Source organism: Geotrypetes seraphini, chromosome 9, assembly GCF_902459505.1.
Source record: "Geotrypetes seraphini chromosome 9, aGeoSer1.1, whole genome shotgun sequence".
Taxonomy (NCBI): Eukaryota; Metazoa; Chordata; class Amphibia; order Gymnophiona; family Dermophiidae; genus Geotrypetes; species Geotrypetes seraphini.
Window position 1 is genome coordinate 150,643,631 of NC_047092.1, and position 26,877 is coordinate 150,670,507.

General features: G+C 43.6%; 1 protein-coding gene across 1 annotated transcript in view; it reads left to right on the top strand.

The window, feature by feature from the left end:
• The window catches only part of RASA2 (RAS p21 protein activator 2), a 218,029-nt gene that overhangs the window by 190,681 nt on the left and 471 nt on the right, over nt 1-26,877 (top strand). Inside the window, exons 22-23 of the mRNA XM_033958463.1 lie at nt 18,788-18,891; nt 23,904-24,093. Of these exons, the coding sequence (XP_033814354.1) occupies nt 18,788-18,891; nt 23,904-24,093 (294 nt within the window). The remainder of the gene's footprint in view (nt 1-18,787; nt 18,892-23,903; nt 24,094-26,877) is intronic.

The window sequence follows — 26,877 nt, forward strand, 5'->3', positions numbered from 1 at the left end:
TAGCATATGTTCAGGAAACACACTTGTCTCAGGTGGAGCATGGGAAATTATGGAGATAATGGATAGGGGAAGTTTATTCATCTTTTGGAGGGAGAAGACGAGGAGTGGTCATTTTAATCCATAAGAAATTGCCTTTCCAATTCCATAAACTGATTCAGGACCAGGAGGGGCGGTTTATTATCATCTTGGGGGAACTCTGGGGCATCAAGCTGTTATTATGTAATTTGTACATGCCCAATGTCTACTGCTATAAGTTTTTCTTCTCTCAGGGTATCCTGATTATAAAGTGGTGGTTGGGGGGACTTTATCACCTCGGATCCAACTATAGCTTGCCGACCTCCTAAAAAACGGGTCAAAGACTTTGATACCAGGGGGGTTAATTTTCTGATCAACCAGTTGGATCTATTAGACACGTGGAGGACGTTACACCCTTCTGATCATGAGTATACTTTTTTCCACATGCTCATCACGTGCATGCTCACTTAGACTACGGCCTGGTTTGCTCGGCCTCTGTTCTCCTATTTGCAAGCAGCAACTATACTGGAACCCACAGTGTCTGATCATGCTATGGTAAAGATGTCCTTTACCTTCACCATCACCAAGAGGTCTACCTCATGGCGTCTCTCCCCTTACCTGTACAATGATCCTGAGTTTAGGGTGTTTCTGCAGGCAAAGTGGTTAGAATATTGTTCAGATAATCAGACCTCAGAGGGGGACCCTGTGCTGTTTTGGTATGCCTCCAAGGTGGTCCTGTGGGGTCATATCATCTCATACTTTGCGAGGAAACAGAGGGAGAGGGATGGGAAGGTGCTTGACCTTACTGCTCAGCTACAGTCCTTGCGGAAGCAGCATGCCACTACCATGCTGGAGGCAGACATACTACGTTACAGAGATCTTCGATGCCAGCTGGACACAATACTTACTGATCGGGCAGAACAATCATTTTATTTTCAAAAATATTGTCTTTTCCGATGGGGGGAAAAGCAGGAAAGGTGTTGGCTAACTTAGTTCGCCCCCACAGAAAAATTCAACTCATCACTAACCTTCGCAACGAAAGAGGCATGAGATTTTATTGTGCGGATCAGATTCAGAACCAGTTTTGTTAGCTATTACACTTCCCTTTATGCTAAAAGGGAGTTGCGGGAGAAGGATCTTCATTCCTTTTTTAAAGATATCTCTCTACCCCAATTAACAGAGGCCTAACGAGCTATGTTAAATGCCCTTCTCTTGCCAGATGAGATTGTTCTGAATATCAAGGCTCTTAAACTAGTCAAGTCTCCGGGTGCGGATGGGTATGGACCTGAGTACTACAGGATTCTTCCAGATTTGCTTTCCTGGCCGTTGTGTAACATGTGTAATGCCCTAGTGTCGGAGCGGGGTCCTCCAGGGGAAAATATGGCTCATGTGGTACTTCTCGCGAACCCGGGTAAGGACCCAGAACTGGTGAGTTCCTATAGGCCTATATCCCTCTTGAATCAGGATGTGAAACAGTTGGTGTCCATGTTGGTGCAGTGACTCAATCAGCTGTTGCCAGAGATTATCCACCCTGACCAGGTGGGTTTTATGCCCGGCCGTTATGCCTCAATGAATCTGATCAAAGCTTTGGGTGGGTGCTCTTCATGCTCACCGGGAGAGGGGAGGCACGTCCGCCATAGCAGGTCTAGACATGGAAAAGACCTTTGATAGTATATCCTGGGAGTACTTATTTTGGGTATTGGGACAATAAGGGATGGCGGGCATGTTTTTGGGATGGGTGCGCACTTTATATTTGGATCCCTGAGCCCAACTGTTGGTCAGTGGCACTCTGACGGACAGTTTTCAACTCGAACAGGGCACTCAATAGGGATGCCCTCTTTCGCCGTTGCTGCTATTTCTACTCGCTATGGAACCCCTAGCCATCAAAATCTGACAAACAGGTGATGTTTGGGGTATAGTAGTTGGGGGTTCCGAATGCAAAATCGGTCTTTTTGCGGACGATATCTTCTTGTACCTTAACCAGGTGCAGGTACATTTGGATGCGGTGCTGGGTTTGGTGCAGGCCTTTGGCCAGATATCAGGGTTACAGGTCAACTGTAGTAAGTCTGAGTTGTTACTCTTGGCTGGGGGCTTGCCCAAACCCTGGCTTGCAACCCTTCCTATTCCTCCGACATTGAAACCTATACGGTATTTGGGCATTTTGCTCAGTACTAACGCTGCGGACATATACGGGATTAACATAGTGCAAAATATGGACAGGATAGCTAAATTGTGTTCTGCCTGGCAGGATCTACCGATCTCTCTGCTAGGCAGAGTCATGCTGATAAAAATGATCATGCTCCCAAAATTCCTTTACCCTTTACAAACTATTCCAGTCTGGTTGCTGCGCAGGGATGAGCAGAGATTTAGGACCATCATAACTCATTTTGTCTCGAATAGCCTGTCTAAATTGATGAGGGAAACGTGTCAGTGGGGACTTAATGTCCCAGATATTTGTCTCTATAATGTAGCTGCCTTGATGCGCTGGATCCACGAGGGGTTTACATGCAGAGTTTGTTTCTTCCCTCTGGGTTGGCTTGATGGTTGGAGCTCTCCATTTAAATTTTTCAACATGCTGCATGCACAGGAGGGAAAGGCATGTTACTACATGGCACATTTTCAGTTTATAGCGCCATTCCATAGCTCCATAGGTTTTCTTACCTCCATGTTTGCCAGGAGTTCACAGGGAGCAGGTTCTGACCTAACTGGAGGCAGTGGGACTCTGGACTTAGCCTTTGCTAAGACTCTGACTTCCATGAACTCTTTATCTCACTGGTGCACACTCCTCAAGTGGACCCCTACTTCTTCCCCGCTTTATACCCTTCGAGAGACTTGACACACTGAATTAGAAACATAGAAACATAGAAGATGACGGCAGAAAAGGGCTACAGCCCATCAAGTCTGCCCACTCTGCTTACCCACCCCCTGTCTATGCCCTAATGACCCAATTTCCTTATCTTGACCCTAGTAGGGATCCCACATGGGTATCCCATTTATTCTTAAAGTCTGGCACGCTGTCTGCCTCGATCACCTGCACTGGAAGCTTGTTCCAATGATCAACCACTCTCTCTGTGAAGAAATACTTTCTGGTGTCGCCATGAAATTTTCCGCCCCTGAGTTTGAGCGGGTGCCCTCTTGTGGCCGAGGGTCCCTTGAGAAAGAAAATATCATCTTCCACTTCGACACGTCCCGTGAGGTACTTAAATGTTTCGATCATGTCTCCCCTCTCCCTACGTTCCTCGAGAGTGTAGAGCTGCAATTTGTTCAGTCTCTCTTCGTACGAGAGACCCTTGAGCCCCGAGATCATCCTGGTGGCCATCCGTTGAACCGATTCAATTCTGCGCACATCTTTACTGTAATGTGGCCTCCAGAATTGCACACAGTACTCCAGATGAGGTCTTACCATGGCCCTGTACAACAGCATTATGACTTCAGGCTTTCGGCTGACGAAACTTCTATTGATACAACCCAATATCTGCATTGCCTTAGATCACAGGTGTCGAAGTCGGTCCTCGAGGGCCGCAATCCAGTCGGGTTTTCAGGATTTCCCCCATGAATAGGCATTGAAAGCAGTGCATGCACATAGATCTCATGCATATTCATTGGGGAAATCTTGAAAACCCGACTGGATTGCGGCCCTCGAGGACCGACTTCGACACCCCTGCCTTAGATGAAGCCTTCTCCACTTGATTGGCAGTTTTCATGTCTGCACTGATGATTACTCCTAAATCTCGTTCTGCTTAAGTCCTAGTTAAAGTTTCTCCGTTCAAGAAGTACGTCCTGCATGGATTTCCGCTTCCGAGGTGCATGACCTTACATTTCTTAGCATTGAAGCCTAGCTGCCAGGTTGAGGACCAACTTTCCAATGTAAGCAGGTCCTACGCCATATAATTCTGTAAACTGCATTCACTTACTATATTACATAGTTTGGCGTCATCGGCGAATAGTGTTATTTTACCTTGAAGCCCTTGAGTCAGATCCCCTATGAATATGTTGAAAAGGAGTGGACCCAGGACCGAGCCCTCCGGCACTCCACTGGTCACCTCCGATGTTTTAGAGAGGGTACCATTAACCACCACCCTCTGAAGTCTGCCACTCAGCCAATCATTGACCCATGCAGTTAGTGTCTCTCCTAACCCCATCGATTCCATCTTGCTTAGCAGTCTGCGGTGTGGGACACTGTCAAAAGCTTTACTGAAGTCCAGGTACACGATGTCCAAAGACTCTCCCAAGTCCAACTTTCTTGTTACCCAGTCAAAGAAGCTGATGAGATTGGATTGGCAGGACCTACCCTTGGTGAATCCATGCTGACTGGGATCCCGAAGATTCCCTTCATTCAAGATCGTGTCCAATTTGCTTTTAATTAGTGTTTCCATGAGTTTGCACACTATTGATGTGAGACTCACCGGTCTATAATTCGCAGCCTCTGCCCTGCAACCCTTTTTATGCAGAGGAACGACATTAGCTAATTTCCAGTCCAGGGGAACTTTCCCCTTACTTAGGGAGAGATTGAATAGCTCAGCCAACGGTTTCGCCAGGACATCGCTCAATTCTCTGAGCAGTCTTGGGTGCAAATTGTCTGGTCCCATGGCTTTGTTCACCTTGAGTCTTGCCAGTTCACTGTAAACTTCACCTGGTGTGAACTCAAAATTCTGAAATGGGTCTTCTGTGCTTTGTGTTGCCTTCAACTGCGGACCGTGTCCCGGTGCCTCACAGGTGAAGACTGAGCAGAAGTATTCATTCAGTAGTTCGGCTTTATCGGAATCTGCTTCCACGTAACTTCCGTCCGGTCTTCTAAGGCGTACTATCCCGCCTGTGTTTCTTTTTCTGTCACTTATATACCTGAAGAAGGATTTGTCCCCCTTTTTAATGTTTTTTGCCAGAATTTCTTCCACTCGAAGTTTTGCCTCCCTAACTGCCATTTTGACCGCTGTAGACCTGGTCCTATATTCTACTTTTGCCTCTCTTTTCTCCGTGCGCTTGTAGGAGAGAAACGCTTTTTTCTTCTCCTTAATGAGGTGCGAGATCTCCGCGGTGAACCATTGGGGTTTATTGTTTCTTTGTCGTTTATTTACTGATTTTATGAAGCGGCTAGTTGCTTCATGTATGGTTGATTTCAGTTTTAACCACTTAGCTTCTACATCATCGGTCTCCACTTGGTCCTGCAGCGTCTGATGGACGAAATCTCCCATGCGTGCGAAGTCTGTGCCCCGGAAATTGAGTACCTTTGTTTTCGTGTTTGATCTAGGGAAGCCTTTCCTAAGGTTGAACCATACTATGTTGTGGTCGCTGGAGGCTAGCGTATCTCCTACTGAGACCTCTGAGACGCTTTCCCCATTGGTGAGTACCAGGTCGAGGATCGCCTGGGCCCTAGTGGGCTCCGTTACCATTTGTTTGAGACGTGCTCCCTTTATGGAGGTTAAGAGCCTCCTGCTACCGCTGGTTGTCGCTGAAAATGAGTTCCAATCTGCATCAAGCATATTGAAGTCCCCTAACAATACAGCTTCTCCTCGTAGAGTGATATTCTCTATGTCTTCAATTAATTCTGCGTCCATGTCTTCCAGTTGTCTTGGGGGTCTGTATACCACACCTAGATACAGGCATTTTTCTCTGCCTCTTGCCAGGTTTACCCAGAGGGACTCCCCGGTGTACTTGACATCTGTGATCCTGGTGGTTTTGATGTCTTCTTTAATGTATAGAGCTACCCCCCCCTCCTAACCTGCCCTCTCTGTCCTGACGAAGTAGATTGTAGCCCGGTATAGCCATATCCCACCCATGTGAGTCCGTGAACCAAGTTTCAGATATTGCCACCACATCTAGGTCGGCATTCCTTATTTCAGCCTCCAATTCTAGAATTTTGTTACCTAAACTGTGTGCATTGACATACATGGCCCTCCATATCTTGTGTTTGCTAAGTCCCTGTGAGGCGTATCCTACCCGAGTCGGTGTGACTCCTAAAGAACTGTTTGCAATGTGGGTACTTAACTTGGACATGGAAGCGGAGTTTCGACTCACCTCATCAGGATAATTCCTTTCTGCACTAATATGTGAATGGGTACCCTCCCCCGACTTACCTAGTTTAAAGCCCTGTGAAGCAGGCGGGCTAGTCGGTGTCCGAAGACGTTCTTACCTCTACTGGTCAGATGTAGTCCGTCTGGTCCCTGAAGTCCTTGTAGCGCTTCCCCATGGTTTAGGAATCCGAAGTTCATATCCCAGCACCATCCCTGTAGCCACTCGTTCGTCCTCAGGATACGTTCATCTCTGGCTCTTCCCTTGCCTCTAACTGGGAGGATCGATGAGAAAACCACCTGCGCTCCTGTCCGCTTCAGCCTCTCACCCAGTGCTCCAAAGTCTCTGGTGATGGTCTCCGGTGTGTTCCTGGCAGTGTCGTTGGTTCCTATGTGGACAAGAAGCATAGGAAAGTGGTCTCGAGGCATGAGTAGTCTATCCAGACTGGCGGTGACATCTCGTATCCTGGCTCCAAGCAGACAGCAGACCTCCCTAGATTGGGTCTGGACATTTCAGAGCATCAATTTGAAGAATTGTTTTCTACCCTTCACGAATTTGTGAAGTCCGCTGATCTTCAGGAAACCCAATTCAAGTTCTTACACTGTTCTTATATCACTCATCAGCGAGGAATCCAAATGGGTCTCTGGTACCAAGACACATGCCTTAAATGTAAATGTCAGCCTGGTATTTATATGCATTCCTTTCTGGAGTGTACTGCTGTTCAGGTTTGGAGGGGTTTCTCCATAGCCTGGATCGTGCTCTGGGCCGTGAAGTGGAATGGGATTATGGCACCCTACACCTGGCACTTCAGGGCCCTTTGGTGGCGCAGGGGCTGACCGCGCCTCAGCGCCGCTTCTTGTATAATTCCATAGTGCTGGTTAAGAGACTAATCCTGGCCTATTGGATATCGGAAGAAGCGCCGCCAGTTCAGCAATGGCAGATGCGCATGAGGGAACTGGCGAGTTTTGAGACCCGGGTTTATCGGGCTTCCCTGCACCCTGACAGAAAAATCTATGTAGCTCTTTGGGGCCATTTTTTAGCTTGCACCCAGGAGACTGCTGAGACACATACGCTCACCACATAATTTGTTCTGATGTTGTAGGGATGGAGTATGGGAGGGGGGCATGATTTGCTGTAGTACTTGGGAGGGAGGGGGGAGTCTGGGTAGGGGGTGAGTGAATATGTAATATGATTGGAGGCTATGCCCTATGCCAGGGGGTTTTTGGAGTGCAGGGGCTTGCATGCTAGAATGTTTATATTAGAGAATGACACGGGGACCGTTTACCGCGGTAAACCGTGGGTCACCACAGTAAATATGCAGGAATGGAGACATTTGCAACTGGTTTACCGCAGGAATGGGGACAAGACCTTTCACCGCCCTGCGGGAATAGGGACAAGACCTTTTACTGCCCTGTGGGAGCGGTGAAAAGTCTTACTCATGTGGTAAAAAAAATTGTGCCCGTGTCAGACTCGGCATCTTCCCCCCAGCTCCTCTTGCACCTATTTTATCTTCAGGAGCCAGCCATGCCACGATGAAGACAGAAGGAACTTAAAACCAAAGCCTGAGACCAATGTGATTTGAAGAATAAAATTACCATACAACAAAAAGAAAAAAAATTAATTTATTTTATATTTTGTGATTAGAATATTTCAGATTTGAAATATGTATCCTGCTAGAGCTGGAATTAGACATAACTGGGGACCGCAAAGTCCAGGCTATGCTTCTTTAGCTTCCAGCTGGCTTAGGGCTCTCTCTCTCTGACCAGGGGGTAGTTTCCCTAGTTGCACTCCCCTAACATTATTCTTGCCATGTGTGACTAAATTATTCTGTTGGCTTCATTTTCTATGTAGCATTCTGTAGTAATTTGGTTTGTTCAGTTTTCACAATAGTGAAGGGGATATTTGTGAAAGAGAGGGGAGATGGGTTTTGTTGACCCTTGCTCTGTTTTATTTGTGTTTATAAAATGACAATTGTCAGAGGAGAAGCTTCCACCCACACACACGCGACTGCAGGGTGGCACAGGCAGGCTTTGCCGGCATCAGTTTCTTTTCTAAAGCGCCACAAAGGTGAGGGAGGGAGGGAATGAGCTAGATTTGGCCGGAGGGAGGGAGGGAAGGGGCCGCGCATGCGCGATCAGTGACTGTGCGCCTCCCCTCCTTTAAGTTTCTTTATGCCATGAAGGTAAGGGGGGAGGGAGGGAGATTCTCAGGTCACTGAAGGGCAATGAGGTGGCAAGAGGGAAGGGTGGATGCTGCGGGGACAGGGCGGTGAAGGGGATGGCAGGGACTGAGATGGGACGGTGAAAGGGACGGCGGGTTCGGGGATACGGCGGGGAAAGGGCGGTGAAGGGGACGGTGGTCCGGTGACGGGGACAGATTTTTTTCCCCGTGTCATTCTTTAGTTTATATCACAAAAATTGGTGCATAGAGAGTAACACTTTCTTTATAGCGCGTCTAATCGCTGTTATGATACAATCTAGTTTTCATTGTTCTATACTGGTTTGTTGACCTCTTCTGGTTGTATTGGTCTTCATGTATGCGTTCTCTGTATCACTTTCAATAAAAAGACATTAAAAAAAAAAAGAAACAGTTCTACTGTATATTTGTGCTAATGATGATGTGTAACTATTCATACCCACTGAACTAGATCTACCCATAGCTTGAGTAAACTGATTTGCCTTTTTAACAGCAACTCAGAAATGAGCAAAAAACCAGCAAACTATCAGAATCGAAGCTAAACAGATTCTGTGGGTTTCTAACACAAATTAGTTATCATTTGGAATTGGGAAGTATGAACTCCCCCCCCCCTAAAATCACAGGTCAGAAATCTTGGAATATTGCTAGATGCCACTATACTGAAAATTCAAACAACTTTTAAAACAGTTTCTATCACCTATGGCACTACAAAATGTCTCCATGTACTGAAAAGTTGAGTCTGACTATGGTGGCCCATGTTGTGATAACATTCTGATCGGGCTACTGTACTGCAATACAAACTTTTTGGTTTGACCAATGTACAAGGCTTCAGCTCCAACTAATTTAGAATTTAGCACCCGTGTTTCTGTTAGTTTCTGTTTTCTCGTTTGAAACTCACTGGCCACATCGCTGGACCCAGGAGCAGGCAGGGAGGCTTGCCAGCGTGGGAGCGCACTCCGCCCCTCCCCCCACCTGACAGGACTACACTGAGCCAGTTGGAAGGCTCAGGGAGTCTCCCAGCATCCGTTTTTAGTTTGTCTCTTTTTCTTTTGCTTTATTTGAATCTCACTTTGGCTGACATCGCTGGACCCAGGAGCAGGCAGGGAGGCTTGCCGGCATGGGAGCGCACTCTGCCCCTCCTTCCCACCCGACGGGACTACGCTGAACCAATAAAGATTCAGCGCCTAACAGCACGCTGTCTAAGACGCTCATAGCACCTTTGTGAAGCGACCAAGAAGCGATCCACCCCCATAACACTACCAAACGTAAAACCAACTGAAAAACAGCAGCCAAACTACCAAAGACTCTTCTACCATCTTTCATCAACCACCAAACAAAAAAAAATAAAAAAAACAACCCAAAATGAAGCTAACCTCATGAGCCCAGCACTTCATACTGTTAATCCTTCTTTTAACCAGCGGGAAGACAGCAGCAAATAACCTCCTCCCTACACCCGCTACAGATATAAATAAATCTCTCTTCCAAAATAGGAGAACATCAAGTGACAGAAACTCAAACCTACAATCTAACACTCTACACTCCATTACCACAGCATGGGGAAGAAGACCAACACACACTAAGACTAAACCACACCGGCACACCAAATCACTTATATATCCCAGAAAGACCCATTTCAGGATTTCAAATTTACGCCAGATAGCGTCTACAGCGAACTATCAAGACTCAAAGTGAACAAAGCCATGGGACCAGACAACCTACACCCCAGGGTACTCAGGGAGTTATGTGAAGTCCTGGCGGAACCATTATCTGTGCTTTTCAATCTTTCCCTACGCACAGGAAGAGTCCCCTTGGACTGGAAAACCGCCAACGTAATCCCACTCCACAAAAAGGGCAGCAAGACAGAGACAGCAAACTACAGGCCAGTGAGTCTCACGTCTATAGTGTGTAAAGTCATGGAGACACTGATCAAACGGAATCTTGACACAATCCTAGATGAGGAAAATCTACATGATCCCCACCAACACGGGTTCACCCAGGGTAGATCCTGCCAATCCAATCTTATTAGCTTTTTTGACTGGGTTACTAGACAACTGGATGCCAGGGAGGCACTGGACGTGGTGTATTTGGACTTCAGTAAAGCATTTGATAGCGTCCCACACCGAAGGTTATTGAACAAGCTGAAATCAATGGGCTTGGGAGACACTCTAACTAAATGGGTTGGGGACTGGCTGAGCGGTAGAGTACAGAGGGTGGTGGTGAACGGTACCCCATCAGAAGCGTCGGACGTGCTCAGTGGAGTACCGCAGGGCTCAGTCTTGGGCCCGATTTTATTCAACTTATTCATAAGAGATATGACGCAAGGGCTTAGGGGAAAGGTATCACTGTTCGCTGATGACGCCAAAATTTGCAACATTGTAGGCAACAGCTTATTACCTGACAATATGACACAGGACTTACTGCTGCTGGAAAGATGGTCAACGACTTGGCAGTTGGGCTTCAATGCTAAAAAATGCAAGGTAATGCACCTGGGTAAGAGAAACCCGCGCAGAACTTATGCACTAAATGGAGAGACCTTGGTTAGGACCAAGGAAGAACGTGATCTAGGAGTGATTATTAGTGATGACATGAAGGCTGCCAATCAAGTGGAGAAGGCTTCCTCCAGGGCAAGACAAATAATGGGTTGTATCCGCAGAGGTTTTGTCAACAGGAGACCTGAAGTCATTATGTCATTGTACAGATCCATGGTGAGGCCTCACTTGGAGTACTGTGTTCAATTCTGGAGACCACACTACCGTAAAGACATGCTGAGGATTGAGTCGGTTCAGCGAATGGCCACCAGGATGGTCTCGGGGCTAAAGGATCTAACGTATGAAGAAAGACTAAAGAAGTTGCGACTGTACTCACTTGAGGAACGAAGAGAAAGGGGAGACATGATTGAAACTTTTAAGTACATCATGGGTCGCATTGAGTCGGAAGATGATATCTTCTGTCTTATGGGTCCCTCGACCACCAGAGGGCATCCGCTGAAGATCAGAGGAGGGAAATTTCAAGGAGACTCCAGAAAGTACTTCTTCACCGAAAGAGTGGTGGATCAGTGGAACAAACTCCCACTGCAGGTTGTTGAAGCCAGCAGCGTGAAGGATTTTAAGAGTAAATGGGATGCTCACATGGGATCTTTAAGGGAGTAAATTCGGGAGCGAATACTTTGGAATGGGCAGACTTGGTGGGCTATAGCCCTTTTCTGCCACTATGTTTCTATCCAAACACAACCCACAACTATCACACAGAGATATCCACACTCAAATGCGCCTACTTAAATATTAGAGCGCTAGGTCCAAAAACAGAGCTTATAAAAACCTGGATAACACAAGAAAACCTGGACTGTCTTTTCCTCACAGAAACCTGGCTAACCTCCGACTCAGACCCCAGAATAACTGAAGTCTGCCCGCAAGGATACAAAATTACAGTGGTCTGCAGAGAAAAAAAAAAGGCGGAGGCCTAGCAATCTTAATCAAACAAGATCTTAATATAATTGAGAAAACATCTAACCCGTACATGGACCTTTTAGCTTGCCAACTCTCAAGCACCACACTAAAAGACACACTAAACTGCATGCTCTGCTACATAGCGCCGGGAAACTGGTCTTTAGCAAGAACCGAAGTGGAAGACTTCATATACCAAAACTCACTAATAACAATCTACAACCTACTCCTAGGAGACCTAAATCTACACCTAGATGATCAATCATCCAAACAAGTAGACAACTTTCTCTCATTTCTCAAAGCCTTATCCTTCCAAATGCTAAATCCACAAACAACTCTTGAAAAAGGCCACCAACTTGATATTGCAGCCTTCATGACCCACCAACCATCCTTAACAGAAATTCATACATCTAACGGTACATGGTCCAGATCCATCTGGTCAGACCACTACACCTACACTTTCAACATCATCTGGACCAAAACCAACAAAAAAACTATAACAAAACTCAATAAAGTAACATACACCTCACGCAAACACATCGAACCCTCCATATTCTGGTCTAAAATAGATGAAATTATTCTAGAAAACAACCCCGAGGACTTCATCTTACATTGGGAAAGACTTTGCTCCAACACCCTTGATGATTTAGCCCCACTGCAAACCAAATCCAGACCCAGCAGGAGATCAGATAAATGGTTCGACTCCGAACTGCTACAACTCAAAAGACAATGTAGACGACTAGAGAGAAAATGGAGAAAATCGAACTCGGATCATACAAAATCCGCCTGGAAAAAAATCAACAAACAATACAAATCATAATTAAAGGACAAGAGAAAAGCACACCACACCAACCTAATAGACACTGAAACCCAAGACACCAAAAAAACTATTCCAAATTCTAAAAACCCTAACCGACACCAAACCCTACCTGACCACTAACAATATTACCCCCCCACACCTCAGCCAATCTATTAGCAGAACACTTCCAAAATAAAATTACCAATGCAAGAGCTATCCTCAAAGACACCTCTACCCATCCTAATGAATTCACAATTCTCCCCATAGATAGAGATTCTACTGCAGCAGATAGAATATGGTCTCAATTCCCCAACATACAAAGGCCCGAATTCAACAAATACTACAAAAAATACAGCCATGCATCCTGTGACCTCAACAACTGTCCACCATATCTCCTAAAAACATCCAGCACAAAATTCTGCGCTCTTCTTCTAAACTGGATACAAATCTTGCTAATAAACGGCCACTACCCTACCAACCTCAGCGAAATCATCATCATCCCGATCCTCAAAGACCCCAAATGACCGATAGACCAAACAGCCAACTACAGACCCATTGCCTCTATTCCACACTACATCAAAATAATAGAAGGATTAGTTGCCAAATTCCTCTCCAATTACCTAGAAAACCATAACATACTCCATCCCACACAATCCAGCTTCAGAAACAACTTCAGCATGGAAACACTACTAGGATCTCTCTTGGACACAGCCAGACAACATCTCAGCACAGGAAAAAAAATGATGCTCATACAACTAGACCTTACCGCTGCTTTCGACTTGGTGGACCATAACATTCTACTACAAATCCTGGATACAATAGGTATCACAGATAAAGTATACACATGGTTTGAAGGATTCCTTAAATCAAGAACCTATAGAGTAAAATCAGACAAACAAAAATCTGAACCTTGGTCAAACTCCTGCGGAGTTACCCAAGGATCCCCTCTATCCCCGACTCTCTTCAATCTCTATACAGCCTCCCTCAGCAAGGCATAACCTCCTACAGCTATGCCGATGACATTACCATTCTCATACCCTTCGATCAACCTGAACTCTCCATGACGAACACAATATACCAAACACTAAAATCAATAGCAACCTGGATGAAAGATCACAAACTGAAATTGAACCCAGATAAAACGAAATTCATCCTCCTAGAAAACAACAAAATACCAACCATAACCAACATTGAAATCAACGCAATCAACTACCCCATACAAACCACCCTAAAACTGCTAGGAATAACTATCGACAGATGCTGCACCATGCAACCGCAAATCAATAAAACAATACAAAAGTCATTCTTAGTCATGAGAAGACAAGTTCGGAAATTCTTTGAGAAAACTCAATTCCAGCTCATAGTTCAGTCCTTAATACTAGGCCTACTTGATTACTGTAATATCCTCTACCTCCTCTGCCCTACAACCATAACAAAACAACTACAAACTATCCAAAACACAGCACTAAGACTCATCTACTCATTAAAGAAACATGATCTCATTACAGAAGCATATCTCCAATCGCACTGGCTTCCAATCCCAGCAAGAATACAATTTAAATTCTACTGCCTACTGTTTAAGACTTTATACGGAGACAGTCCAAACTACCTGAATAACCGCCTCATCCACAACACCGCAACCAGACATAGGAAAACTCACACCCCATTCTCATACCCCCCAATTAAGGAGGTCAAACGGAAAAAACTATATGATGGCCTCCTGGCCACTCAAGCAGCCAAACTAGACAACCAAATTGCCAATCTACTGACGGCATCCCTCGACTACAAGACTTTTAGAAAAGAAATAAAGACCATACTCTTCAAGAAAATTCTGAAAAAAGAAATAATACCGCAAGTCTCAAACTCCACCTCTCACTAAAGCCAACTACCTCAAACAAATAACCTTTCCCATTTCTTACTCTTTTTGAAAATGACCAATTTTTTTTTTTGTAAGCTCTTGTTGTAATAAATCTTGGATAATTCTTTTGTAATCCGCCTTGAACTGCAAGGTAATGGTGGAATAGAAATCCCTAATGTAATGAAGCATGACAGAGAACTGCAGGCAGTGTGATCACATTGCACATTGTCGTGTTAAAACTACATTTGTTAACAATTGTACCTTACAGGTCCAAATTTTAAAGCTCTTATCTTTGATTTTCAAGGTCCTTGGACAAATTGGGTCAGAGTACTTAATTAGCTGCCTACACATTTTTGAGGCCTCTTAAGGTCCTCTCAAGAGCCACCATCAAAATAAATTGTTTGATATGATATCTGCAAGCAAGCCAACTTATGAGGAGCTCCTATACTCTGGAACTCACTCCCCAATGGGCTGTGCTGAACTCAAGACTACCTCTGTATCAGGAAGCAGGTGAAAGCCTGACTCTTTTCCCAAGCCTTTAATACATGTGGTGACTGATAAGAACATAAGAAATGCCTCTACTGGGTCAGACCTGAGGTCCATCGTGCCCAGCAGTCCGCTCACGCAGCGGCCCAACAGGTCTAGGAACTGTGCAGTAATCCTCTATCTGTACCCCTCTATCCCCTTTTCCAGCAGGAAATTGTCTAATTCCCTCTTGAATCCCAGTACCGTACTCTGCCCTATTACGCCCTCTGGAAGCGCATTCCAGGTGTCCACCACACGCTGGGTAAAGAAGAACTTCCTAGCATTCGTTTTGAATCTGTCCCCTTTCAACTTTTCCGAATGTCCTCTTGTTCTTTTATTATTTGAAAGTTTGAAGAATCTGTCCCTCTCTACTCTCTCTATGCCCTTCATGATTTTACTGATTATCTTTTACTGCACATCTTCTAACTTAGACTAGTTCCTCTTTATCTTTTTCAGCTGTATGTATAACTTGCCTTCACTTTGTCCTGCCTGTATATTTTAACTGCATCTGCTGCCTTGTCTGCCTATTAAAATGATTCATTGTATTGTTTGAAATTTATCATATCTGCATTTGAATGTTCTAATGCATCTCTGCTAAGGTGTTTCATTTGTACTGTGGTTAAAGAATGACACGGGGGAAAAAAAATCTGTCCTCGTCCCCACCCTGACCTTGCAAGCCCATTCTCGGTCCCCGCTCCTGCAAATCATCTGATCCCATCCGCACAAGCCTTGAATAGTATTGATTTTATATTTAACTTATTTTATTAAAGTATAAAAAGAAACAATATTCTGTACAATTGTAATTTTATAAATCACAAATATAGAGCAAGGATCAACAAAACCCCTGTCTCTCCTCCCCTCACAAATATCCCCTCCACAATCAAGAAAACCGAATAAGCCAAATTACTATAGAATGCTACGTAGAAAATCAAGCTAACAAAATACTTCAGTCACACGTGACAGAAATAGTGCTAAGGGAGTGCAACTAGGGCAACTGCCCCCTGGTCAGAGAGAGAGAGAGCTCTAAACCAGCTGGAAGCTAAAGAAACATGGCCTGGGCTTTGTGGTCCCCAGTTATATCTATAACACCATCTCTAGACTGATAGGCCAGCTACAACAATATTTTAAAGCCCTGAAAATTCTGCTGTCTACACAAAATTTAAATGGCTTAACTATAGTATCAAAGAATTGACGATAATCCAGCTTTTTTTTTTTTTCTTTTATTCTCTCTTTCTTATGTACTCTAGTCTTTTTGTCTTTTTTTTATATTTAATTATTTATTAAATTTTCAAGATTATTTTCCAAGCTTAAACATCTTGTACAGAAAGACATAAGATTTTAAACAAAAATCATTAAAATACGAAAAGTATTTCTTAATACACTCAAGTCCTCATAAGTGATCCAAGAAGTAAGAAAAGAGTAATTACTAAGTCATAATAATATAATGAAGATATGTATATCTGCTGCTGAAACCAAAAGCGTGTTTAATTATACAGGAGCTGTTATTACACCTTCATTCTCCAAGCGTTTTAGGGATTTAAAACTAACTAAATGAGAAGGATCTACAAAAACATATTTTAAAGAGCGGTATCTTATAATACACTTGCAGGGGTAACGTAAAAAGAAAACACTCCTTAATTGGGTTACCCCTGGTTTCAAAATTAGAAACTCTCGTCTTCTGTTCTGCGTTTCTCTCGAAACGTCAGGGAAAATCTGTATTTTGAACCCCAGGAAGTCCTTTGATCTATTTTTGAAGAATAATTTAAGGATCTAATCTTTGTCTGGGGATAAGGCAACAGTCATCAATAAAGTAGCTGAAACAGCTGTTTCAGTGACGGATTCTTCCAAGATTGCGGTAACATCTAAGGGACCTTCCTGATGGTCACGATGCTGTATTTGAGTTTCTTGAGACTTTAAAGGTAAATAATAAGCCCTTGTTAGGGGAGGTAATTAATTTTCTGGTATTCCCAATACCTCGATAAAGTAATGTCTGATCATATCACGAGGAGTAATCGAGGGGACCTTAGGAAAATTTATCAGCCGCAAATTATTAGCATGATTACTGTTCTCAAGTGTCTTGAGCTTTCTCCTCAGGATAATATTATCTTTCACCATTAAGTCTTGATTTTGTTTAATTGTTATTATCTCTTTTTCCCTTTTTTGACCATCTAATGTCACCAAAGATAAGTCTTGTTTTAAAAGCTTAATTTCCTCTTTTCTGAGATTTTAATTCTTTGTCCAAATGCTCTATATGTGGACTAAGAGAGTTACCTAAATTCACCACCAAGTCCCAAAGAGCATCTAGGGTAACCTCCAGGGGTTTAAGTACAGAAAACACTGTTGCAGGCGTAGAAAGATACTGTTGTTTGGATTGTTTTACCTCCTGAGGCGCTTGTGCCTCTTTAGCCTGAGATGTTCAGCCGCAATTCCGTCCAGAGGGGAAAAACCTCTCCGAGTTGTTTCCGCTGGCAAGCTCTCCGAAGTACTGGCCTCCAAGAATGAGAAGACTTCCTCTTCCGGGGTAATCTCATCTTGTGGGGAGCTTGGTCTTTACAGAGTCGGCTGCAGAGGCGGAGTCCTGATGTCAGGGCTCAGAGTAACATCGAGCCCAGGGATAGTCGCGGCGGCATTACTCTCTGCCGGCGGCTCCATCGGGCGATTCCCCGACGATAATTGCCCTTGTTGGAGGCGTCTGAGAAAGTCGTCTATTGTAATTGATGGTGGTTCTGAGTAGTGCTGCCCGATTCAGGAAAAAAAGTTTCGATTCGATTCAGCCCATTGAATCGATTTTTCGATTTGTTTTTCCTGCCCAATTGGATGTTTTTTCCAAAAATTCTGGTGGGTTTATTTTATAGCTTCTTCATCCCCTTTGCCTTCTCCTAACCACACTGGCGTTGTGGTCTAAACAAAATTAAAAAAACAAAAAGGACTTTTCCTATCTCTTAAATCCTATCTCACATTTGCTGTTTCAAATCTGACATATTATAATCACAAAACAGAAAATAAAATTAGTTTTTCTACCTTTTGTTGTCTGGTCATTATTCAAATCTTGTTGGTCCTGGGCTCTGGTTGTCTTCTGATAACTTGCTTGCCAGGCTTTCGGGGCAGGAGCGATCTTCCTACGCTCCTGCCCCGTGCAGATCGCCAATAGGAAATGACTGCCATGAGTTCCCGTAGTCTCTCGAGACTACGGTGGGAGCTCAAGGCAGCCGTTTCCTATTGGTGATCTACACGGGGCAGGAGTGTAGGAAGATCGTTCCTGCCCCAAAAGCACGCTAGACCACCAGGTAAGGCCGGGATGCCGGGGGGAAGGCAAAAATATGGGTTGTTTTTTTTCCCCCTCTCCCCCCAAAAAAGCGCAATTATGTGAAATCGCGAGTGCGGAAACCACAAATGTGGAGGGGGAAGTGTAAATCACAATCATTCATCCCACCGAGTACTTAGCTGAATACACAGTCCTGTTGTCACATGGTAGCAGAGGCCATAAGAGCAGCCATACAGGGACAGACCGCAGGTCCATCAAGCCCAGTATCCTGTTTCCAACAGTGGCAAACTCAGGTCATAAGTACCTGGCAAGATCCCAAAGAGGTATTTTATACTGTTTATCCTGGGAATAAGTAGTGGATTTCCCCACACCCATCTTAATAATGGCTTATTGACTTCACTTTTAGGAAATTATCCAAACGTTTTGCTAAGCCAGCTGCTTTCACCACATTCTCTGGCAATGAATTTGTTTAATTACACATTGAGTGAAGAAATGTTTTTCCTATTTGTTTTAAATGTACTACTTAGTAGCATCAATATATGCCCCCTAGTCCTAGTAATTTTGGTGATGCAGAAGTTTTGTTCCGATTGTTGTCTGGTTTGAAAACAGCTTGATTAAGGCTGTTTGTCATGTCCAGTATTTTACTTTTGAAACTGGTGTATTTTGTTTTATTATAGCGGAGCTCCAGCTGATATTCAGCTAGATATTGATGGAGATCGAGAATCAGAGAAAATCTATTCCCTCTTTAGCATGAGTATGCCTAAGCTACAAAAGATGGAAGGTAAATAATAATAATAACAACAACAATTTTTCTATACTGCCAATACCCAAAGAGTTCTAGGTGGTTCACAAAGTAAGAAGACTGAACAATTCAGTGACGAAACAAAGCATATGAGAGGCCACAGTCCAATATATCATTTAAAAACTATCGTACGAGTACTATGATAAATCATCGATCAAGTAACAATTTTTTTAAACAAACAAGTCTTAACCAATTTCTGGAAAGTGCAATAAGATGCAGTTTGTCAAAACATTTCATCTAACTAGACTTGGACTTTACCTGCTTGATAGGAATATATATGAGGAAATTTTAATATACTGTATATATGAGAAAAATATCTTAGTTTTCTTATCTTTTGCTTACTTTCTAATTGTCTGACACGCATCTGTTCACCTACTCGCATTGCTCTGAAAATGTGGAACTTCAGAATCAGTTCTATAGGGCTGATACAGCAGCTCAGTTTTCCATTCAGGTTTACTTGGACTGGAACTGGGGATACTGGGAAGGCAGCATTCAAAGCCCTTAGAGGGGGAATAAAATCATAGTCATCGCTTAAAGGTATATAGGCTAGTGTGAAATTCAGTACCTGTGGTTTGAGTTCTGGAAGAAGCATGGTTCATGGCCCCCGAAAAAAGTTTCACTGTAAGGACTGAACTAGGATGTTGCAAATGAAGACTAAATGGTGCCATGTTCCCAGCCTTGCTTCTGATTTGAGTTGGAGGCAATTACTAGGACCTAGATGCACTAAACAGGATCGATAAAACTGCGTGGGTCTGCTGCAGTCCAATTTTTGGCTGATTTCAAAAGAGTGACTGATGCACAAACAAGTTTGCATGCGGATGATTTGATTGGAGGTTCATCGTAATCCCTGTCTGATCCCGCTGACGAATTGCTGTGAGAACAACACTCTCACATGCACAGAGCTGGCAGGGAAGTCTGAACAGCTGATAGGCAGGGGAAGCCCCGAAGCAGCCTCCTGCCACTCAGCTGTTTGGGGCAAGAAACCTTTTTTTTTTTTAATGGACACAGATGTTGTGCATGTTGCTCATGCACAATATCTGTCCCCATTAAAAAAAAAGTCATGCCACCTCCCTCTCCTGACCACAGCCATCACCCCTCCCCCTCCGATGACAACCATGGGTCTCTGAACCTCCCAACAATGATGGCCACCCCCATGGCAGCGACGCACCCAGACAGATATGAGGGATGCCCACCCCCTCCTGCTTTAGCAACTCCGTTGGGGGAATCATCGTGTGGGGTGTTGGGTATCAGAGGAACGTCAGGTGGGTGGTGGTGGGGAAATCATGGGGGTTCAGGTGACCCAGATGCACAATGGAGTTGCTAAAGCAGGAGGGAGTGGGCATCCCTCCCATCACCCCACTAACAAGACCCCAAAAGACAGCCCTGGTGGAGTCAGCTCAGAACCCTCTGTAAGGTTTAGCTCCCAAAATGTAAGGTTTTGGAGGGGTAATGTTGAAGCAAATGAGCCCCAATGATATAATGTGGGGGCCTTACAATCCGCCAGGTCCCAGGTTCAATACCCTCGTTGAAGATTCAGTAGGAAGTAAAATCAACTGACAAGCACAGTCAGAAGTGATTACATAAGGAATATAATGTAGAAATAGGCTTAATATTACAGAAAGGCAATCTTTAGAAAGATACATAAGCTTTACTGGGTTACAAATGTACAGAAAGAAATAGACATAAGCTTTACAAATAGAGTGGATTCAGAGACTGCTTCTGTGCTCTTGTGAATGAGAGAGAAAAGATAGTTTCCTGAATAGGTGCTGTGAGGACAAAGAAAGAGAGAGAGGGGGGAGGGGGTGATGGTCCAAACTTCAGGTTCCAAAAAGAGAGAGGGGGGTGTTGCAGAGAGGAAGCTTTTATAAGTTGGAATCTTATTCTAAATAAAGAAACTATTGTCTATTCCCAGTATCTTTTTGTTTATAATTTGTAAACTGTTTGAAACAATGGTTAATTTAATTGATAAGGAAGGTGTGACACTTGCTGGAATGGTAGATGGGATTAGTCTCTGGCTTCTTTGTCCCATTCAAGTAGCATATCTTCTTGATAAACAATCCAGTCTGGCTGGATGCTTAATGTATGTGAATTCTGTGCAGGAGCATTTAGGGCCTATCTGCATCAACATTTCAGAGTCAGATTGATATAATGTCCCATAGGCCTCTGCTGATATTGGTTAGGCCAACCGAAAATGCTGACTGCTAGCAATGCTAGGCTGACACCCCCCATCCCCTCCCCCGTACCTCTTTGTAGAAGCTAGCAAGAGGGATGCCCTCTCCCTCGTGCCAGCAGGCCTCTTCAAAATGGCGGGCCTTCCCCTTCCCGGTGCATCCCAGGATGCATTGTGGAGGGGCCTAAAGCCCTAATTGACCTGGATATCTTAAGCCCCTCCTATGGGAGAGGTCTTGGGTATCTGGGCCAATCAGGGCCTTAGGCCATCTTCCCAGTGCATCCTGGGATGCACTGGGGAGGGGCCTAAGACTCTGGTGGTCAGGGACCCATGATTGTCGACTGGGGGGTACGGCGGCTCATTATCGGGGGGAGGCTTGGCTCATGTCTTTTTTTTTTTTAATGGGGCAGATATTGTGTGTGTGCCAATGTTCACAGCCCTTAAAGGAGGGTATTGCTCATACTGATGCAAAACCTAGTAGCATGATTTAGAGTTTACAGTTTTGGTGTTCATGCATGTGTGCCCTAGTCAAGGACTGTTGATGGCAATATCTTGACTCAAATAAGTAGTAAGAAAACCTGGGGAGAGGATGTAGGTTAGGAAGTATAGGTGAGGTAATGAATGAGATCAGTCAGCTGTAGAGAAGAGTACACCTGTGGCTTACATGTGTTAAACCTTATGAAATGCTGGAGGTCAAGAGGGGTATATAAAAAGGAAGTTAATAAGCATAAATCTTACTGAAAAAATGTATTTGGGGCTTTTAATCTGTGCATCCAAAAACTGTTTATTTTAAAACTTTGATTATTCACATAATTGTATTGGAAAATGTATGATAAACTTTTTATTAGTTCTTCATTTCAGTAAAATAAATATAAAAAATATGTGGCAAGGGAAAGAAAACAGCAGGAAATACTCATGGGTAGCTGCAAAACAAATACTCATGGCACCATATCTCATCCCTGGTTCAAACTGAAATTTGACTCTAGACTAACTGAATTCTTCCACCATGGTTGGACCCTTTTCCAAAGCCATAAATCTCCCACATTAGTTTTCCTCATTTTTTCATGCTACAGTAATCTCTGTCCTGGGGAATGGTTATCACGGCTCCATATACACATAGAATAGTGGTAGATCTTGTTTTGGTAATTCAGACCATAGTGAAAGTTAACAGGACTTTGTTCATGTTCTTGATTGTATTGCTGCCTCATGTTTACAATTCAGTTTTGTCAAACTGGCAGTTGGCAGACTACAAGTTCTGGTAATTAAGTGGAAGTAGTAGAAATTCAGGCATTCATAACTTGGCTTGACAGCCAGCCAGGGGAACTAGGAGGCAAGATGTTAATGTGACAGTTGCTTGGTCATCATTAGATTAGAAAGCTTAATGGTTAGATATGGGAAAGTTGAGTGGGGATCTTTGCGCGTCTGATAAACAGGAGGATGATGAAAAGGAGGAAGCAAAAAAACCCCAAAAAACCACTTCTTGAATAAATCAAAATCTTGTAGGTAGTCACATCACATATCTGGCACCTGGGATGCATCCATAATAAGGACAGACTAATTGGACCAGCTGGATGGTTGTCTGTTACCTACTGTTTATGTCCTGAATAGCAATCCCCATCTGCTTCTCTTCCTCCACACATTGCTGAGCTGCAAGTCAGTTTGTCTTCTATACCAGTGCACCACGAGACATGCAAATTAAAAACATTTAAACTTCTAATGAATTATAGTAGGCAAGCCAAAATAAAGTGAGAGTTTCAAATACAGTCAAACCTTGGTTTGTGAGCATAATTCGTTCCAGAAGCATCCAAAGCTCTCGTATATCAAAGCAAATTTCCCCTTAGGAAATAATGGAAACTCGGACAATTCGTTCCACAATCCAAAAACTTTAATACAAAATACTATACGTACTTGTATTGCAAGACTTTGCTTGTTTAGGACAGTCACTACACTCCCGCAGTGCCAGAGAGAGAAGAACCATCGGCTCAGCTGTGATGAATTGACACGTGTTTACTGTATGTACTCATATTGCAGACTTTTGTTGTTTAGAACAGTCACTACACTGTGCAGCACCATCCCCTCAGTTGCGATGATGTGAAGCGTGTACACTGTATGTACTTGTATTGCAAGACCTCGATCGTTTAGAACAGTCATTACACTCCCGCACGTCAGAAAGAGAAGAACCATCGGCTCAGTTGTGATGTGTGTATACTGTATGTACTTGTATTGCAAGACATTGCTTGTATATCAAGTTAAAATTTAATAAAATGTTTTGCTTGTCTTGCAAAACATTTGCAAACCAAGTTACTTGCAATCCAAGGTTTTACTGTATATCTTTGAAGAGTTGTAGAATCAATATTAGTATTAGATTTTAATGTTTAATACTCAGTCTGATACCAGTCTAATACCTGAACACTTTGTATAGATATATCTTTTTGTCCAGTTTGTCTGTCTTGACTAGATTGTAAGCTCTTGAGTAGGGACTGTCTCTTCTATATTTTGATGTACAGCATTGCGTACGTCTAGTACCGCTATAGAAATGATTAGCAGTAGTATAGACAATGTATTACATTTAGGGGGAAATTATCAATGTGGCTACTGTTAAGATGGGTTATTTTACCACAAGACCCCATTTTATGCAGTTAAAATAGCATGATGTGGTAAAATAACCCGTCTTAACAACAGCCACATTGATAATTCCCCCCTTAGTCTTTTCTTAGAAGCTGAGATATCTGTGTTTGGGTCTTAGACATTTAGAAACTTCCTATTCATTTTTTTCTATGAAGTAAAACTAATGATGGCTTTTTAAAATTAAACTCTATAGAGGCCTGTGGGAGTATAGCAGTCTACCAAGGACCACAGAAAGAATCAGATGAATGCTTTCATTTCACAATTGAAGATTCAGTGGAAACATTCAAAACACTCCAGCAAATAAAAAGCATTGTACAGAAATTGAGTGAACCCCACGAAAAACACAGGACAAAGAGATCCACTAGTGCAAAATATGGCAGTGAGTAAGTAAACAAGTATGTTTATATATATCCTATATAATAAAACCGTAAGCGCGCATGCGCACTTAGGGTTTCGTGTTCCCTGCTGCTGTGGTGTGTTCTCCGTGGCCGTGTTCCATTTTAGAACCCGGTGGCAGGGAACATTCTGGCCACTCCCCTCCTCCCGCTCTCACTCACCATTTGGAAGCGCAGGCAAGCTCTCTCCCTGCCCGCATCCTCGGCAGGGAACACACCTCCCGCCCTCACTCGCCGCTGCCTCTGCCGCCACTGATCCTCCTCTTCAGAGCAGCCTGCGATCGTGGCCGGCTTTAGCGAACATCGCAGGCCACTCCAACCTCAGTAGCACGTTCCCTCTGACGCTTGGTATCGCGTCAGAGGGAACATCCTCCCGAGTTGGAGAGCGGCCTGCGAGGTTCGCTAAAGCCAGCCACCATGATCGCAGGCTGCTTTGAAGAGGAGCAGGCCAGAAGACGCCGGGATGGAGGGAGGGTAAGAAGGGGATAAATACTGGGGGCCAGGGGAAAGGGGTGTGCTGGGGGAGACAGAAGGGGCCATGGAGAGATAGGGAGAGGGAAAGGGGGTTGCTTTGGGGGGAGGTGTCCTGGGGACAGACAGCTTTGCTCTAGGGGGGGGAGACAGAAGGGGCCATGGAGAGACAGGGAGAGGGAAAGGGAGCTGCTTTGGGGGGAGGTGTGCTGGGGACAGACAGCTTTGCTCTGGGGGGAAGACAGAAGGGGCCATGGAGAGACAGGGAGAGGGAAAGGGGGCTGCTTTGGGGGGAGGGGTGTGCTGGGGGGAGACAGAAGGGGCCATGGAGAGATAGGGAGCTGCTTTGGGGGAAGGTGTGTGCTGGGTATAAACAGCTTTGCTCGGGGGGGGGGGAAGACAGAAGGACACAGACAGCGACCAAGGAGAGAGAGATAAAGAAACACAGACAGACAGACAGATACATCTATTCTAGCACCCGTTAATGTAACGGGCTTAAAGACTAGTATATATATAATCTTATGTACTGCCAAATCCTCGCAGGTTACAAATAGCATCATCACTACACAAAAATAAACATACAGAGCAAAATTCAAAATCAGACTAAACTCCTAACAATGATTTCTGAAACAATGTGCTACAAACAACATTTGCACTACATATCAATTGTTCTGTCCCCCACATTCCTGGGAGCAGGTTGCTTGTATTGAAATTTTAAATTGTGTATGTATCTTTAATGCAGGCTCCCAGTGTTCTAATGAGTGTAAGCTGTTGATAGTCCTCAAAGCCAGAGTGAGGTCAGAACACCAATAAACATAATGCAAAATCAGGTCAAATTAATCTCTAACAAAGACTTCTGAAAAAGCCATGTTTTCATATTTTTGCAGAACAGAGCATACATAGTGGTAATACAGATCTCTATAGGAAATAAATTCCATACTTTTGCAGTTTGATAATTAAATGATTTGCAGTGAGTCATTTTGTATTTTATACCTTTCAGAGATAGAAAAAGATGAAAATCAAATGATCAGCATTATGATGCTCAACAGATATACTTAATAATTCAGTAAATCTGGAGAAGTATGTTTTTTTGTATTTTAGGAAGATTGTAGCTTTACAGAATTAATTGGGGAACACTGGATATAGATTAAAAATTTAGTACCATGGCTCAAATAATAGGAAATAAAACAAAATTTTATTACTTAAACATACTGTATGCTTAACGAATAAGTATGTTGTTTTAAAATGCTTTTCAGAAATACTTAGTGGCTATAAGAGCCATAGTATCAATGGTGAATTGTTCTACAACGAGCTTAATCAATATGAAAATATGCCTGAGCAAATAAGTATTTGTTGATGAACCTAATTTTAAAAATAGCAGACCTAGAGTTATGTGGCAGTATGGCCCATTCCCTGGTCTTTGTGCAACACTGCATATGTTAAAACGTGCTTTTACCAGCAGGAAAAAAAAAAGATATTTTCCAGACAAGGAAGAAACATCCAGATGGCTTTCATGGTGTAAAGTAAACCTACATGCTGTAGTCTTAGCTACCCCACCAACCATTGAACATATGCTGAAGCTTTGGAAGGGATCTGAGCCCAAAGTGGTGGGCCCAGGTCTCTATGACCCCCTCCACTCCCTTTGGCCACTAATTAAAGACCCAATAGTTTTCGTTCTCTTGCTTCATACTTCTCCCCTCCCCATGCACAGTTCATCATCTCTCCTTCCCCTCCCAGACCTGCCCACACTCCTCACCCAATGTACCTTTTGAAATGCAAGCAAGTCTTGGGCTCTGTAGCACCAGTGGTAGCTGCACTCAAAGGCTGCCTGCACCCTGCACCAGCCTTTTCCTTCTGACTCATCTCACCCTTTCTGAAAACAAGTTGTGTCAGAAGGGTTGGGACGGGTCAGAGAGAGAGAGAGAGACCACAGGCAGCTTTTGAGTACAACTGCCACCAGCACTACAGAGCTGAAGACTTGTTTGAGTACTTGTTTGCATTTCAAAAAGTACACTGTGAGGGAGATATACCAGACCATGCAGAGTGATTTAATTTTTTAATCAGGATTAATAATTAACATTGTAATTGCAATTAACATTCAACCCTAATTTAATATTTCTAGAATACTTAAACCCAAAGCTGGAGTAAAATATAAGAATGTGACATGAGATATTAATATTTAAATGAAAGCTGTCTTTGATTTCGAGCTCTAAAGCAGTCTTGTTTTGTTTTGGGGTTGTTGTTTTTTTTTATATAAACACCTCTACTAATTTGTTTTAATTATAAAGACAATGACTTGAT